The sequence below is a fragment of the Drosophila miranda genome, chromosome 2 (assembly GCF_003369915.1).
Source record: "Drosophila miranda strain MSH22 chromosome 2, D.miranda_PacBio2.1, whole genome shotgun sequence".
NCBI classification, from domain to species: Eukaryota; Metazoa; Arthropoda; class Insecta; order Diptera; family Drosophilidae; genus Drosophila; species Drosophila miranda.
The window spans coordinates 15,291,851-15,307,205 of NC_046675.1; the positions used below are offsets into that span (position 1 = coordinate 15,291,851).

A 15,355-nucleotide genomic window follows, 5' to 3' on the forward strand; every position below is an offset into this window, starting at 1 on the left:
AAGATTTTGCTTGGGCGGGAACGAACTTGGAATATTTTGTTTTGTTCGTCCATTTGTGTGAATTCTGCTTTGGCCATTTCTCTTTTCTTCACTTCTTATGTATGAAAATACCAAGTCCAGCTGGTATTTTCTGGGATGTTTGGTATGGTAGTGCATTAGTTGGTAGGGTTGCGTTTCGATAAGATTTTGCTTGAGCGGGAACGAACTTGGTTTATTTTGTTGTATTCGTCCATTTGTGCAAATTATATTGTTATAGTTTATGTTAAAACCATGCCAGGCACAGGGCTACCGGAGGCTCTTCTCAAATACCAAGCCGAGGAGGAGCAAATGGTGATGAGCAATGCCGAGGAGAACGAAAGGGAATTCTTTCGCAAATATTACCCGCCGTGCGTAAGTAAAAATTTCACCGCAAACAAGCAAAAAAATCTACGTTTAATCCGGGGGACATCTTGCAGAAGATTAGGCCTGCGGACCTGGAGCGCGTGTACAGCCAAGAGGACGTCAGGCAGCTGTGCCTGCGTACCAAAGTACGAGTCAACATGACACACCTCAACTGCGTGTGGGACGCCAAGAAGCGGCTTAATGCGAAGAATCGCCTTGAAAATCGTTCGGAGCGCTTCATAAATGCCATGCTCATCAAGGCGGTGGCCAGGAAAATGGTGGAACCCTACACAGACGAAGAGGTGGCCGAATACAATCTCGTAGCCAAAAGCGAACTGAAAAAGCAGAATAACATTCGACTGGATCGTTATAAGCGAGAGCGTGGGGGCATAGGCCCGGAAGCTACAGATGTCACCACCTCGTTCTCACAGCCTTTATTGAACGATTCGGCAGCGGCTGTATTTGTCCAGCCAGACCAGCCGACGACCCGTTTCAATGCGACAACGGCGATGCCTGAAGACGACTTTTTGTCGACCGGTATCGATTCTGATGATGAACTGTGGGACATTGGTCGGGATGAGATTGAAATACCACCAGAAACGCAGCTAACCGAGTCCGTGTCGTGTGATCTGGGCCACGATTGGGTGCAGGCGGGACTGCAGGTCAACTCGGAGAGCATGTCCCTTGGCGAGGGCATCAATTCACAGTCGCAGGCCCAGCCAGGGCATACAGAAGACAGTGAGGATTACAATGAATTTGGTACTCAAGTGGCGGCCGCATCCACACAGGAGAATCAGCCATGAATCAGTAATTGCGAAAAACGAATTGGAGTTTATTAGATGTTTATATATATATATGTAGATATATTTGTTGTTGCTCTGGGTGTGTAAAAAACTTCATTAAAAAACACGATGTCGATTAAAATCTAGACTTTAGGAAATTATTGAGTAAAAATATTAAAAAACCTTAACTAACAATACAATTATCGGGGATCTCTCCGATTTCTATGTACAATTTTACACGAAACAAAAAGAACATTTGAAATGCTTAGGATATTTAAAATAATTATTCGCACTATATACAATTTACAAATGGGTCCGAAGGAGGAGGATCTGCGAAGGCTCCCTGTGCTACGGGAAATGATCAAACATGAACTGTTCCATGAACAGCGACTCCGAATGTTAGTTGGATGAATTCTCCCCCATTTCGCTCATCGAAATGGTCATCACCTTCTCCTCATCGCCACTGTCCTGGTCCTGGTCTTGCTCCTGGTCCTGCTCCTCTTCATCCATTTCCTCCTCATCTTCATCATCTTCCTCCAGCTCCTCCTCATCGTCTTCCTCGTCATCCTCTTCGGTCATCTCCTCGTCATCCTCTTCGTCCTCGCCGAAACTATCCATGCCCCCTACCGCTCCAGCTGGCAGCTGGACAATGGTCGCCCCGCCCGGGGCTGATGTAACAGTTGAGCCCGCAACCGTTGCCGCCACACTGGAGGCACCACTGCCCACGACCTGGCCACCGCTCACGGGTAACTCGATCGTCACAATCCCACTCATCGTGCTGATGCTCTTCGCGCTGTTCTTCTGCTCTTGCTTGATGCTCAGCTCCATTAGCTCCACGCCGGAGCGACTCTTGAAGTGCGTCTTGATGTGCTTGGACAGATGATCGCTCCGCATGAACTTCTTGTTGCATTCGCGGCACTGGAAGCGCTTCTCGCCCGTGTGGGTGCGACGGTGGCGTTGCAGTTCATCGGAGCGGGTGAAACGCTTGCCGCAAAAGACCCACGAACAAACAAAGGGCCGTTCGCCCGTATGCCAACGGAGGTGGGCCCGTAAATGGGAGGTCTTGCCGTACACCTTCTGACAGCCGGGTATGTGGCAGATGTGCTGGCGCTTCTTATCCGAATGCTTCTCGCCATCGGTGCAATTGGGGCAGGTGCAGGCCACACGCTTGAGTCTGGGCTTTACCTCCGCCCCCGCTCCACTGGTATCCATGCTCACGCTCGTCTGTCCTGCCGGCGTCGTGGCGGTGGTGGTGCTTACAGTAATGGTGGTGTTGCTCCTGAGGCCGCTCGCTGCTGTAGTTCGCATCACATGATGCCCGCCAGTGTTCGCGATGGTGGTGGCTTTCGTGGGGAGATTGACACTCCTGGCAATGGTGGCCACCGAAACTGGCGGCGTTCGAGGCGGAGGCAAGGTCGAGGCGGTGGCTGCCTGCGGCTGTGGCTGTGGCAAGGCTGTGATTTGTATGGACGCTGGTATTGTCACATTGGAGAGCGGATTCGGATTCTGATTGGGATTGGGATTCCCCCCATCCGCCTGCGTGGCTGGTGGCGCCTGCGGCACAATGAATTTTATTTGCTGTGACTGCGGCTGTGGATGTGGCTGGGATGTTGCAATCGATGTGGGAGTGGATGGCGGACGAGCCGGAGGAGCCGGAGGAGCAGCAGTGACAAAGTTATCTGGCGGCTCCTGCTTGATGCTGGTGATCATCTGCGTGGGACTCTGTGGCTCCTGTTTGGGCATCACCGTTATAGATGTTGCATTGGTCGTCTGAGCTTGTCCCTGGGCCTGTGCTGGCGCCTGGGCATGAACCTGTTGCATTTGTGGCAGTTGATGCAACACCTGCTGGAAATTGGCCGGCAGATTGGCCGGCAACTGATTCGCCTGGATGATCTGCACCTGCCCCAATCCTGGTATATTCTGTATGGGCAGGGCCTGCAACCCGGCGGGTAGCTGCATGGCAGTGGGGGCCTGTGGCGCCGGCGTGGCTGTGGGTTGGGGATTCTGCCTCAGTTGGGCTGGTATCACCGTCAGCTGTTGGCCCTGGGCATTGGTTATGGTGATGGGTTGATTCGCTGGTATCTGGCCACTCGCCGAAGCGTCCTGGATCGCTTGGATGAGCTGTTGGTGCTGCTGTACCTGCTGATGTTGTTGAAATTGCTGCTGTACCTGCACTTGCTGCTGCTGCGCCTGCTGTTGCTGCTGCTGCTGCTGTTGCTGGTGGGGATTCTGGATATGTATGATGTTCGCGTTCGGCGGCAACTGACTGTAAGGCATTGGCGCCAGCTGCACCTGCTGTATCTGTCCGTTGGGCGTCACAATCTGTGCAATCTGCGCAAACTGTGGTATCATATGCATCTGTGAGGTAGCAGCTGAGGGCATCGCCATCGACTGGGCCTGCATCAGATTCGACAGACCACTTGGTGCGGCCTGCACTGGGACATGGACCGTCTGGTAGATGGTCTGTCCACCTGCTGTTTGTACTGGGATCTGCACGGCAACCGTCTGCTGTTGCACGGGCTGTGGGAATTGCACCAACTGTGGCCGCAGCTGGATCTGGCCATTATCCAGCTTGAGCGTGGAGCCGCCACCACCGCCGCCGTTCAACAGACTTGAGAGGTTCCCGAGCAGACCATTGGCCGCGGCCACCGATGTGGGTATCTGGATATTCGTCCCTGGGATGGTGATGGTGCTCGGCAGCTGTGTTGCCTGGAGTCCCGCCGCATTCCCCGTGCCGCTGCCGCCTGCTCCGCCTTGGGATCCAGTCTGACCACCAGTCGTCGTTGCCTGCTGGGACTGTTGTTGCTGCTGCACTGTCGCTTGATGCTGCTGCTGAATGAGGTTGGTCACCGGTATCTGAATGCTCGTCCCAGGAATGGTAAACAGCTGCGTCTGCTCTTGCCCCAGGCCATTGATGATCTGGGCGGGTGTTGCCTGCTGCAGCTGGATGGCCTGACCACCGGCCTGACCGGCGTGGGTCTGTGGAGCCCGCAGGATCTGCCCGTTGGGCGTGATGAATGCCTGCTGTCCATTGATGTTCACGGCTTGGGCCGTCGCCAGCTGTGCATTCAGGTTGGGAATGAAGATCGCCTCCTGGCCATCGATATTCACCGTCTGCATCGCATGCATCGGCTGGACAATCTGGAACATGTTCTGGGACATGGCTTGGGGCTGTCCGCCGGTAACGTTGCCGCCTCCACCACCGAACTGTGGTGGCATCTGGTGGATATTGATGATCTGTTGCATGGTGGGGGCTGCGGCTGCAGATGCTGCTGCAACAGCTGCAGCAGAGGCTGCAGCAGCGTTCGTGTTCGCATTCCCTTGTGGCGCCTTCCCGGAAAGGTTGGCAGTGGGTGTGGCTGATGGCGCACTATTGGCAGCCGTGGCATTCTTATACTGCAGCATCTTGGCTACTTTCGACTGCCTTTCAACGGTTTAATTAAGATTTTCCACTTGCAAGGGATTTAAAGTAAACATTTCAATTTTTTCTTTCCAGACGCGCAACTTTCTGAGTGAATTCGAGACGGTAGCAACAATAATTAAGGAGCAAACGGAATTATACGTTAAAGCGCACGGTACCTTTGTTTAAATTCGAGTTTGTAAATCGGGCAATGCTTTAAATATTTAAACTAAGACCTATTAAGCAATTTTTTGTTAATTTTGTTTTGACAAACACAAACACAAACGCAGAAGAAGAGAGGCAGGGTTGCTCCTAAGTAGCTACGTTTTTGTGTGAATGTCACAATTTTCACAGTGGCGCCTCCGTGCTGCCACCTGGTTTCGTTTTAGATGTGCTTGAGGCGGCAGCTGTTGCCGTCCAACTGAAATTTGAACGACGCCAGGCAACAGGCTTCTCAAATATTGATTACAGCAAAAACGTGGTGACCAAATGCTGGTCAGCCTCTGACATCATGACAAGATGCGCGACATTTATGGTATATTTTATCAATCTATTGGAATGACTTTCGTTTTTAAAGGTGTTTTTAGAAAACCCAGGATTTCTTAATTTTTGCTCTCTCAAATCGTACTTCCCTGCATCATTTATTCCACTGGACTGCATTCATATCCTTGTTATTCATTCACTTTCAACTCGCTGCTGTACAATCTATAGCCGTTTCGCAACATGAAAACGGAATGAGCAACATTCTGGATAAATCGTGACTCCAAACTTCATTTAATTCGCTTTTTTTATAAGCTCATATGTACCAAAATCATACATCAAAAGTGTCGCAGAGCAAACACAGAAAATTAAATCCCAGGGTCACAGGCCAGCCAGCAGAGCAACGCTTTGCATGGGTTAGTCTAACAATAGCACAATTTTTTTTCACAAAAGTATGTAATTGTATGCTCTCTTCGATTTTTAGAGTTCAGGGTTTTTAATATTACATATATTGTTAGAAAGTTTTTTCCTTCGTGCCCAACGCGTGGTCGGAACCAAAATGCTATATACGAGTATGTTTTGTGTGATGTATGTTTTATGATCTTCCTTTCGAATTTTTTGAAGTATGACACTTATTTCTAGATTCTTCCCCCGCAATATAAAAAAATCGGATTTTGTATATGTTTAATATGAACAACACAATCAGGCAGACTCCGTTTTTCGTTTTCTTTTGCGGATTACTTTTTCACATATTTTTGCTGTTTGAACCAAAACGAAAATTGTTGTTGCCCTAGCTAATTTTTTCCGAGCCAAATTTGAGGTTGGGTTAAAATAAAATTATTTATAAAGAAAGCAAAAGTTAAATTACCCTGATATAGGTGTCAAGTTTATGTTAATGCATTAATAAGTCATCTATTACTCATTTTGAAAAATAATAAATCTTGCGGAATTTGAAAATGGGATCCCCAATTTATGTGTATTCAAAAGTAAATCGGAAAACTTTTGTGAATGTGAACAACGGAGCCTGGCTGAATAATTTATTTTAAACAAAACCTGTAGAAATGATTAACAAATCTCTGTATTTTCTATTCCTCAATCCAGAGGCACGAGCGGCTAAAACGTAATGCTAATTTGTATATATGTGCAAGACAGTCCATCACTAGGTGCAGGTGTCATCCCTAGATTACCACAGGCCAGACAGAGCAACGGCATCGGAAACCTACAGATGCAAACGAAGTCGATCTTTAGCAAAAACATTTTTTAAACAAAATGCAATAAATGCAAATATTTCCAATAGGCCAATCAAGTAGGAAATAAATTCACCAATCGTATAAAACTATGTGGGCATGGCTAAATGTGCTATATAGATAGTAATATTCGACGGAATATCAAAAACGAGGAATATGTAAAATAAAACTTGAATTCGTCAGTATATTTACGGTATATTTTTAAAATAAAACGGTATATTGTGGTATATGAGAGTCGGACGGTATATCTTATCGATAAATCCGCAGTCACAATGCACTGTCGACGTAAATAAATAAATAAAGTTTTTGTTGGCATAAAACGCGCTCAAGTCCGAATTTGTGCAGGTCATGGAGGTTGACCAACTGTCCCTGGCCGATGTGGTCTTTGTCATTGAGGGCAGCGCCATCAATGGTGCGTACATCAACGAGCTGAAGACGAACTACATTCTGCCCACTCTGGAGCACTTCACCACGGGCTCCATTGACGAGCGGGAGTATCTGATTGCCGAGCGATTTGCCACTCTCTATGGCATTGTCGTATACCGCACGGCCTCCAATCTGCTGGAGCCGGTGTGTGCCACCTACGGACCCTTCCTGCAGCCCCAGAAGGTGATGGAGACGATCGAGCGTCTGCCGCTAGTTGGGGGCGGCATGGAGTCGTGTGCTCACATGGCCGAGGGCTTTGCTGCCGCCCATGGTTGTTTCGAGGACATCAGCGAGCGCCGCCAGATGCTGGACCAGACCAATGTCCAGCGTCACTGCGTACTCATCTGCAATAGTCCGCCGTATCAGATGCCAGTGACGGAGTCGTGGAAATATCTAGGCAAATCGTGCGAGCAACTGGCCGGCCTCTTCAACGAGCGCAAGATCAATCTGTCGATCATTGCGCCGCGCAAAATGCCGATCCTTTTCAAGCTGTTCATGAAGGCGGACGGGGATCAGCCGATTACCAGCAAGAACTATGCCAAAAACATTCGTCACTTGGTTCTGCTGAAAGGATATAGCCTGAAGGAGCGTGCCGCCAGTCCCAATAGCATGGCTGCTCAAATGGCAGCCCCGAGCACAGCTCAGGCTGCTGTCCAACAGCAGCAACAACAGCAGAATCCAGGGGGTCAGCAGCAGGCGGGCTCGGGTATGCCAATGGACACCACAGCAGCACAACAACAACAGGGAGGTCCGCCCCAGCAGCAACAACAGGTGATGAACATGAACCCCATGCAACAGCAGCAACAGCAACAGCAGCCGGGTCCCAATCCCCAGGCGGGTCTACTGAATCCCCAACAGCAGCAGCAACTGATGCAACAGCAGCAGCAGAACCAATTCGTGCCCCAAAACCAGATGCAGAATCCAAACTTTCAGCAAAATGTGGTTCCTGGGCAGAATCGTTGGATGTATCCGAATCAGCAGGGACAGGCACGTCCGCCATTCATGCAACAGGGTGCCGCAGGTGGTGGCGGCAACATGCAACAGCAGCTACAGCAGCAGCAGCAACAGCAACAGCAACAGAATGCCAATTCTGCGCTTATCTCCAGGATAAATGCACCGCCAAATCAGACGGTGAACTCGCTTCAGCAACAACAGCAGCAACAGAGATTGCAGATGCTCAATCAGCAGCAATTCAATCAGCAGCTCCAACAGCAATTGGTACAACAGCAGCAGCAGCAGGGACAACAGCAGCAGCAGCAACAAGGGAATCCCAATGCCAGCAACATGATGCCGGCGGTATCCAATGCGGGAAATATGCCCAATCCACAGCAACAACAGGTGGCTCAGCAGGTGGCCCAACAGAATCCCCAACAACAGGCACAAGTTCAGGTCCAACAGCAACAGCAACAATCGAATCCCCAACAGCAGCAGGAGCAGGCCTCCTTGAGAGAGAAAATCTGGACAGGGCTCTTGGAGTGGTCGGAGAAGCCGAAAAACGATCAACAAAAGATACCTCACACGCTTCAGTGCACTGTTTGCACTAACATCAAGGATGGGGAGCCAGAGATCAAGGCAGAGAACTGGCCACCGAAGCTACTGATGCAGCTCATGCCCAAGCATTTGGTGGGCAATATTGGGGGCCAGTTTTTAAAGGATTCCAAGATGGTTGTCTTTCGGCCGACACCCGGCGAGGCGCTTGATTCGCTGGCTAAAATGATGACATCCGGATATGCTGGTTGCGTGCATTTCTCCTCCATTCCCAATGCCCCCGCCTGCGAGCTCAAGGTGCTGATACTCCTCTACACACCGGATCGCAATGCCTTCTTGGGTTTCATACCCAACAACCAGGCCATGTTTGTGGAGCGCCTGCGGAAGGTCATTCAACAGAAGCAGCATGGCAACATGCAGCAGCAACAGCAGCAGCAGATGCTCCAGCAGCAGGGAAAATCCCCCATGGAGCTGCAACAGCAACAGCAGCAACAACAACAACAGCAGATGCAGCAGCAGGACAACTCTCAACAACAGCAACAGCACTACAATCAATATCAGCTAAATATGCAAATGCAGGGCGGCGGAGGACCAGGTCCTGGAGGTGGCGGTGGACCCGGTCCTGGCGGCGTCGGTATGCCCATGCAACAAAATCAAATGCAAATGAATATGATGCAACAGCAGCAACAGCGAATGCCCCTGGGTGTGGGTGTACCCGGCGGCGTGCCTAATCCGAGTCTGCAGCAACAACTGCAACAGCAGGTGGCCCCCAATGTGGCGGCCATGCAACAGCAGGCGGCCCAACAGCAGCGTATGGTTCGGCCCATGATGAGCAATAATAATCCCGGACTGCGGCAGCTTCTCCAACACCAGACGACGCCTGGCAATCAATTCCGTCCGCAAATGGGCGGCGGCCAGAATCCGAATCAAATGGGCGGCGCCGGCGGTCCCATGGTGGGCAATCGGAATTTCGACGATGGCAGCTACGAATTCATGTAGAACCTCTCTACCTTATTTATATTGTGTTGTGTCCCACATGTCAAAAAAAGATTATCTTTTCATCAATGTTTATTTTAAGCGTATTGTCACATTTAAGAAATCGTTCTTGAGATTTTAATTTAGTTTTTATTTATTTTTGATACATCCTACGTTACAGACAGAACAGAACCCCTAAAATAGTATCAGTATCCATAATCTTTTAATCTAAATGGACGATGTGGCGTACTCGGATGGGAATTTAAAGACGTGCTTGCCGGTAGCCTGCACGGACGGCAGAAGGCCGGCATTCGGAATGATGTTCCATGAGAGATACAACGAGACATTGCGATTGTCCCTCAGGCCATTGCCATCGTCCCAGAAATAATATTTGGTGTTCATTTTCTTAAAATCCAACACTGGGTTCTCGCCGCGCAGGATGATCTTGTCCCAGAGCACCACCTGGTTTAGGGTATTCGAGGGCGTCTTGTATTCGGCCGTCATGTAGAGGAACAGCTGCTTCACGTTCCAGTTGAACACGCTGGTGAGGTTCGTTTCCAGGTCGAAGGTGACAAAGCCGAGATCGTGCTTCTCCCGCGAGGCGCCGTAGTCGGGAACGTTTTTCACCAGCACCCGGACGGTATTGATGTTGGCATCCGTTCTGTAGTCGAGGAAAACGGTGGAGAGAAAGCAGCTGAAGGTGAGGCAGGCCAGGACGCTCAGGGAGTACGCCACAGTGGCATTTCCTCTGGTTAAAACCGTATGCATTCTTTAATTCCTCCTGAAATTCGGCAAATGACACGTAGTGTTTGTTAGTACGGAGAAAATCGATGTTCGGTTCTATCGGATTCCCACTAAAGCCCCCTGTATTTAAATAGTTCAACTACTTGAGGTAAATGGCGGAAAATATTACTGATTGTAAATTCTTCTTGAGGATTCATGCCATCTCTACTATAAATTTAAAAAAAAAACCACGATATTTTTCAGCTGAACTGCGCTAAAATGATTAAATTTTCATTATTTTCAGTGGAAAATTGAAATACCCCCTTGGCTTGTAATAGGTTAATCGTTCTCCGTCAGGATTGGAAACCATATTCCTCATATTCTTTGTTCCGTTGAATATTACCAGCTATATAGAACATTTAGCCATGCCCACATAATTTTATCCGAATAATTAAACTATTCTCAACTTGACTGGCTTATTTAAAACACTTGCTCTTATTGCATTTTGCGTAAAAAGAGGTTTTAGCGAAATAAGTCAAACAAAAAGCAAGTAGCGAAATAGATCAATCAAAACAAACGAAAAGGGAAATTCGTTCATATTGCTTAATTTTGATATTCCATTGAATAATGCTGACTAACTAAATCTCTCAGCAATACGATTGGATAGTTTTTAATCCTTGCTTTTATTGTATTTATTGTAAAAAAAGGTTTAAACGAAAAAGTCCAACAAAAAAAGAGTCACTATGTTGCGTGTAGGCCTTTGTATACCCTATTTTGTTAATTTTATATGAAGATGAAACGTGATTTATAAAGACCTTTTCTCAAATTGATATTCTTTAGACATATTCAAGTACATTATTAGTATCTTGTGTATATTTCTCTCGATCCTGATACCTACTGAGCCTTGGAAGACAAACATATTCACCATTCTATAACATCCATTTGCCCCAGGGTATGTGTGCTTGGAATTAGCAACATTTGTGCATGGAATTAGCAACATTTGTGTATGGAATGAGACTCATTGTTGCAAAAGCGAAACTGCGGCGAATCGGGTATTGACTATATTTCAAGCTATATAGATTTGCCCACTTAGCTTTATCCCATAGATAAATGCATTTTCTGCAAGATTGCTTCTTTTAATTACCTTTATGTATTTTATTTTGACCAAAAAACGGTTTTCAAGTAAATGTTGCCGCAACTTTTGTGTATGGAATGAGACTCATTGTTGCTAAAGCGAACTGGGGCGAACAGCGGCGAACTGCGGCGAACTCAAATTCGATTCAAAAAACGACCAATTCTTTGTTCCGTTGAATAATACTATCTATATAGAACATTTAGCCATGCCCACTCAATTTTTTACGATTGATGAATTAATTCTATACATGATTGGCCTATTCGAAATACTTCTTTTTATTGGATTTTCATATAAAATTGAAAATTAAATTAATAGATTGATGAAATTGACAAAAATACCATGGGAGCGCGGCGAAAACCAGTATTTCTACAGTATGACCGCGGAAATATACCGAAACATACCTCCTCATTTTCAAAATATACCGTAAATATACTGACGAATTCAAGTTCTATTTTACATATTTCTCGTTTTTGATATTCCGTCGAATATTGCTATTACTATCCGATTATTGAATTAATTTTCTACTTGATTTGCTTAATTTAAATAATTGCTTTTATTGGATTTCTATTTAACGTTGAAAATGAAAAATAGATTAATGAAATTGACAAAATCTACCGATATACCGTAAATATACCGTCGGTTCAAAAATGAGGACGGTCACACCATGTCTGTGTGCTGTCTATCGATAGGGCCATATCAATAGCGATGTTTCACAGGTCAAAAACATTTGTAAAATAAATAATAAATAAATAAAATAACAAAACATAAAATACTATGACAACACTTTCATTTACACTTAGAATAGGTCCTATCCGACTACACCATGTACATCCATTGTTAGCTCTAAAACTGAGGTTTTTAGTTTTATAATAAAAACCAGACGCAGCATACAGGCCTTTCTGTTTCGCGCTAAACTCTTTGAAATATTATTGAAATATTTTTCCACTTGTTTTCACGCTTGTGAGTGATTTCTTTTCAAACTATCAATCACAATCACGGTATAATTCGCTAATAGTCACATTCACACAAAATATTATTATAATTCATTCTATTCCATATCATAAATGTATATTTACTATATACATACTACTTTGTCTATCAGTATTAGTTATTAATATTCTATTGTTATTAATTGGACTAGTTCAATGGACTAATCCATGTACCAGTGCGGTGAAAAAGAAGAAACGTACTCCAGAAGCCAGACTCCACCTGCATGAATATAAACTATATTTTTATGGTAATAAATTCCGTATTTTTCTACAGTAAAAGAAGATTGATTTGCCAAGAATCCATCAAATGCCGTTGGTGAAGGATTTTTGTCTGCACTCGATTTAAGTGATCCATTAGGATCGTAAAGTTCCCTGTTCCCCAACTGACTGTTTAGCGCTGAGATTTTTCTACGATATAGAAATAAATGTAGTTAATTAATTAATATATAATTAGTTAATCATTGGGTACCATTACAGCGTTCTTTTTAGCGCTCTTTCATTCACAGAGACAAGAAAAGACGATTTTACGAGACAGACAGAAAACGTGTCTGAACATGTTGTCGGGCGCTGCGTAGCCACTGCAAATTATATAAAAATGGCTATAATGTCTATAAAAACGTTCCGATCTGATCCAGATTCAGCAATCTCATAGATACGGTCATTCTCTATGATTCTGCCTTTTTTAGTTTTCTCGTATCTTCAATATTGTGGATTCCACAGACTAGGGCCGGAAGAAGGTGGGGCGAAATTTTGAAATAGAAGTTTTTTAGTGAGATCTAACAGGAGTGTGGATACCAAATTTGGTTACTCTAGCCTTAATAGTCTTGAGATTTCTGGATGCCCCAGATGTTCGTCCTTTGCGGGGCGGAAGGGGGTGAGGCGAAATTTTGAAACTAACACGTCAATGTCCGATATCACAGAAGCTTTTATAGTCTCTAGGCTGGACTCGTCTATTGATGCTGATCATGAATATATGTATATACTTTATGGGGTCGGAAACGATTCCTTTTGGACGTTACACACATCCATTTTCACCACAAAGCTAATATACCCCAATACTCATTTTGAGTATCGGGTATAATTAAGAAAACAAATCGATGCATTGATAGTAACACCGACGTTTCTACACCATCTTTCTGCTCCTAACACCAAGTGGCCACCTAAAATCAGGGAAAATACGGCGATCCGAAACAACTCTGATGATCATTGTGACCATTTACGGTATATTATATAATTTTCGACACCTTTTGACGTCGAAATTGAGTTGAAGGTATATTTAAAAAATTTTCGTATATTTTCGCCTTCTCAATACGTGCTTCCTTGCATCACCTATTCCAATGGATTGCCTTTAAATCCTTGTCGCGCATTCACTTTGAAACAATTTCTATTTGGCGCACATCACTCGGCTCTTTTTGCTCTCTTCAAATCGGTCAAGGCCCTATTATCGCTCTCTTTGAATCGGTTATGAATCGGTAGCTGCAATAAGTCACATTCCATCACAAAATTTGCGTCAAAATTCAATTTTTATGGGCATGAATACCTAGATAACGAGCAAACACGTCCCGCAACATGGGCTATATTTTGTATACCCTGGGAAAAAGGATATTATAGGATTGAGGAAATATTTTTGATTTCTTCATACAGAAAGCTAACCATTAATGTACTATAGAGATATAGGAATCGCGATATATGTACAGAAAACCGATCAAATGCATAGATATGTAAAACATGTCAATCTGTGAAAATTATGTTATTATTTTAAAAGCAGCTTGGAAAACAGTATTTTAATAGTAAATGTATGGACAAATGTCCTTACACCGACTCACAAGCAACAAGTCTTCAAATACCAGCAACATATAAGAAATTACGTGGCATTCCGTACTCACTTACCTTAAGTTAAATTTCTTACTTATTTACGTTTTATTAACCTTATTTTAGGCACAATCAAATTAGCTTGTAATATCAAAATCATGGAATGCGATTTCCGATCATGGACAGAGAACGCTTAACCCATTGTAGACCAAGCAAGTTTTTAAATATTCCACCGAAAAATTTGAATCTAAGAATTTTAGCCCAGTGCAGGTGAAAGATATCGTGCGGTGTTTTTTGAGTAAAGAGGACATGATAAACTATAAAAAGAGGATAATAGTTTTGTTATCCAGTGGCTCGATTTATCATCGATATATTTATTTTGAAAATGAGACGGTATATATTGGTATATTACTTAGGTTTGTACAACCTCTCTCGGCTCCTAACACCAAGTGGCAACCTAATATCCGGGAATAATATGGCGATCCGAAACAGCTCTGATGATCATTGTGACCATTTACGGTATATTATATACTTTTCGACACCTTTTGACGTCGAAATTGAGTTGAAGGTATATTTAAAAAATTTTCGTATATTTTCGCCTTCTCAAAACGTGCTTCCTTGCATAACCTATTCCAATGGATTGCCTTTAAATCCTTGTCGCGCATTCACTTTGAAACAATTTATATTTGGCGCGCACCACTCGGCTCTTTTTGCTCTCTTCAAATCGGTCAAGGCCCTATTTTCGCTCTCTTTGAATCGGTTATGAATCGGTAGCTGCAATGAGTCACATTCCATCACAAAATTTGCGTCAAAATTCAATTTTTATGGGCATGAATACCTAGAAAACGAGCAAACACGTCCCGCAACATGGGCTATATTTTGTATACCCTGGGAAAAAGGATATTATAGGATTGAGGAAATATTTTTGATTTCTTCATACAGAAAGCTAACCATTAATGTACTATAGAGATATAGGAATCGCGATATATGTACAGAAAACCGATCAAATGCATAGATATGTAAAACATGTCAATCTGTGAAAATTATGTTATTATTTTAAAAGCAGCTTGGAAAACAGTATTTTAATAGTAAATGTATGGACAAATGTCCATACACCGACTCACAAGCAACAAGTCTTCAAATACCAGCAACATATAAGAAATTACGTGGCATTCCGTACTCACTTACCTTAAGTTAAATTTCTTACTTATTTACGTTTTATTAACCTTATTTTAGGCACAATCAAATTAGCTTGTAATATCAAAATCATGGAATGCGATTTCCGATCATGGACAGAGAACGCTTAACCCATTGTAGACCAAGCAAGTTTTTAAATATTCCACCGAAAAATTTGAATCTAAGAATTTTAGCCCAGTGCACGTGAAAGATATCGTGCGGTGTTTTTTGAGTAAAGAGGACATGATAAACTATAAAAAGAGGATAATAGTTTTGTTATCCAGTGGCTCGATTTATCATCGATATATTTATTTTGAAAATGAGACGGTATATATTGGTAT

General features: G+C 44.4%; 4 protein-coding genes and 2 long non-coding RNA genes across 6 annotated transcripts; 2 read left to right on the forward strand and 4 right to left on the reverse strand.

Annotated features, from left to right (window-relative positions):
• The first annotated feature begins 163 nt into the window (after nucleotides 1–163).
• LOC108154705 (telomere-binding protein cav) lies at nucleotides 164–1,351 on the forward strand. Its single transcript, XM_017285056.2, has 2 exons — nucleotides 164–390; nucleotides 456–1,351. The coding sequence occupies exons 1-2, from the start codon at nucleotides 271–273 to the stop codon at nucleotides 1,182–1,184; spliced, it is 849 nt and encodes a 282-aa protein (XP_017140545.1). The 5' UTR covers nucleotides 164–270; the 3' UTR covers nucleotides 1,185–1,351.
• Nucleotides 1,213–4,876, reverse strand: LOC108154701 (transcription factor Sp4). Its single transcript, XM_033388280.1, has 2 exons — nucleotides 4,743–4,876; nucleotides 1,213–4,671 (listed from the first exon to the last, which is right to left on the reverse strand). The coding sequence occupies exon 2, from the start codon at nucleotides 4,566–4,568 to the stop codon at nucleotides 1,563–1,565; it is 3,006 nt and encodes a 1,001-aa protein (XP_033244171.1). The 5' UTR covers nucleotides 4,569–4,671; nucleotides 4,743–4,876; the 3' UTR covers nucleotides 1,213–1,562.
• Nucleotides 4,877–6,532: 1,656 nt separating this feature from the next.
• Nucleotides 6,533–9,569, forward strand: LOC108156787 (mediator of RNA polymerase II transcription subunit 25). Its single transcript, XM_017288462.2, has one exon. The coding sequence runs from the start codon at nucleotides 6,639–6,641 to the stop codon at nucleotides 9,201–9,203; it is 2,565 nt and encodes an 854-aa protein (XP_017143951.1). The 5' UTR covers nucleotides 6,533–6,638; the 3' UTR covers nucleotides 9,204–9,569.
• Nucleotides 9,310–10,018, reverse strand: LOC108156788 (signal peptidase complex subunit 3). The gene has a single exon (XM_017288464.2). It carries the CDS (start codon nucleotides 9,945–9,947, stop codon nucleotides 9,408–9,410), a length of 540 nt encoding a protein of 179 aa, XP_017143953.1. The 5' UTR covers nucleotides 9,948–10,018; the 3' UTR covers nucleotides 9,310–9,407.
• A 3,601-nt stretch (nucleotides 10,019–13,619) lies between these two features.
• On the reverse strand, nucleotides 13,620–14,139 carry LOC117187228. Its single transcript, XR_004471984.1, has 2 exons — nucleotides 13,917–14,139; nucleotides 13,620–13,762 (listed from the first exon to the last, which is right to left on the reverse strand). It is a non-coding gene; the product is annotated as an uncharacterized LOC117187228 (long non-coding RNA).
• Nucleotides 14,140–14,729: 590 nt separating this feature from the next.
• LOC117187229 lies at nucleotides 14,730–15,194 on the reverse strand. Its single transcript, XR_004471985.1, has 2 exons — nucleotides 15,027–15,194; nucleotides 14,730–14,872 (listed from the first exon to the last, which is right to left on the reverse strand). It is a non-coding gene; the product is annotated as an uncharacterized LOC117187229 (long non-coding RNA).
• Between the last annotated feature and the right edge of the window lie 161 nt (nucleotides 15,195–15,355).

Coding starts and splice junctions, on each gene's coding strand:
- LOC108154705 (XM_017285056.2), top strand. CDS start 271: ATGCCAGGCACAGGGCTACCGGAGGCTCTTCTCAAATACCAAGCCGAG. Junction 391..455: donor GCAAATATTACCCGCCGTGC/GTAAGTAAAAAT, acceptor GACATCTTGCAG/AAGATTAGGCCTGCGGACCT.
- LOC108154701 (XM_033388280.1), bottom strand. CDS start 4,568: ATGCTGCAGTATAAGAATGCCACGGCTGCCAATAGTGCGCCATCAGCC.
- LOC108156787 (XM_017288462.2), top strand. CDS start 6,639: ATGGAGGTTGACCAACTGTCCCTGGCCGATGTGGTCTTTGTCATTGAG.
- LOC108156788 (XM_017288464.2), bottom strand. CDS start 9,947: ATGCATACGGTTTTAACCAGAGGAAATGCCACTGTGGCGTACTCCCTG.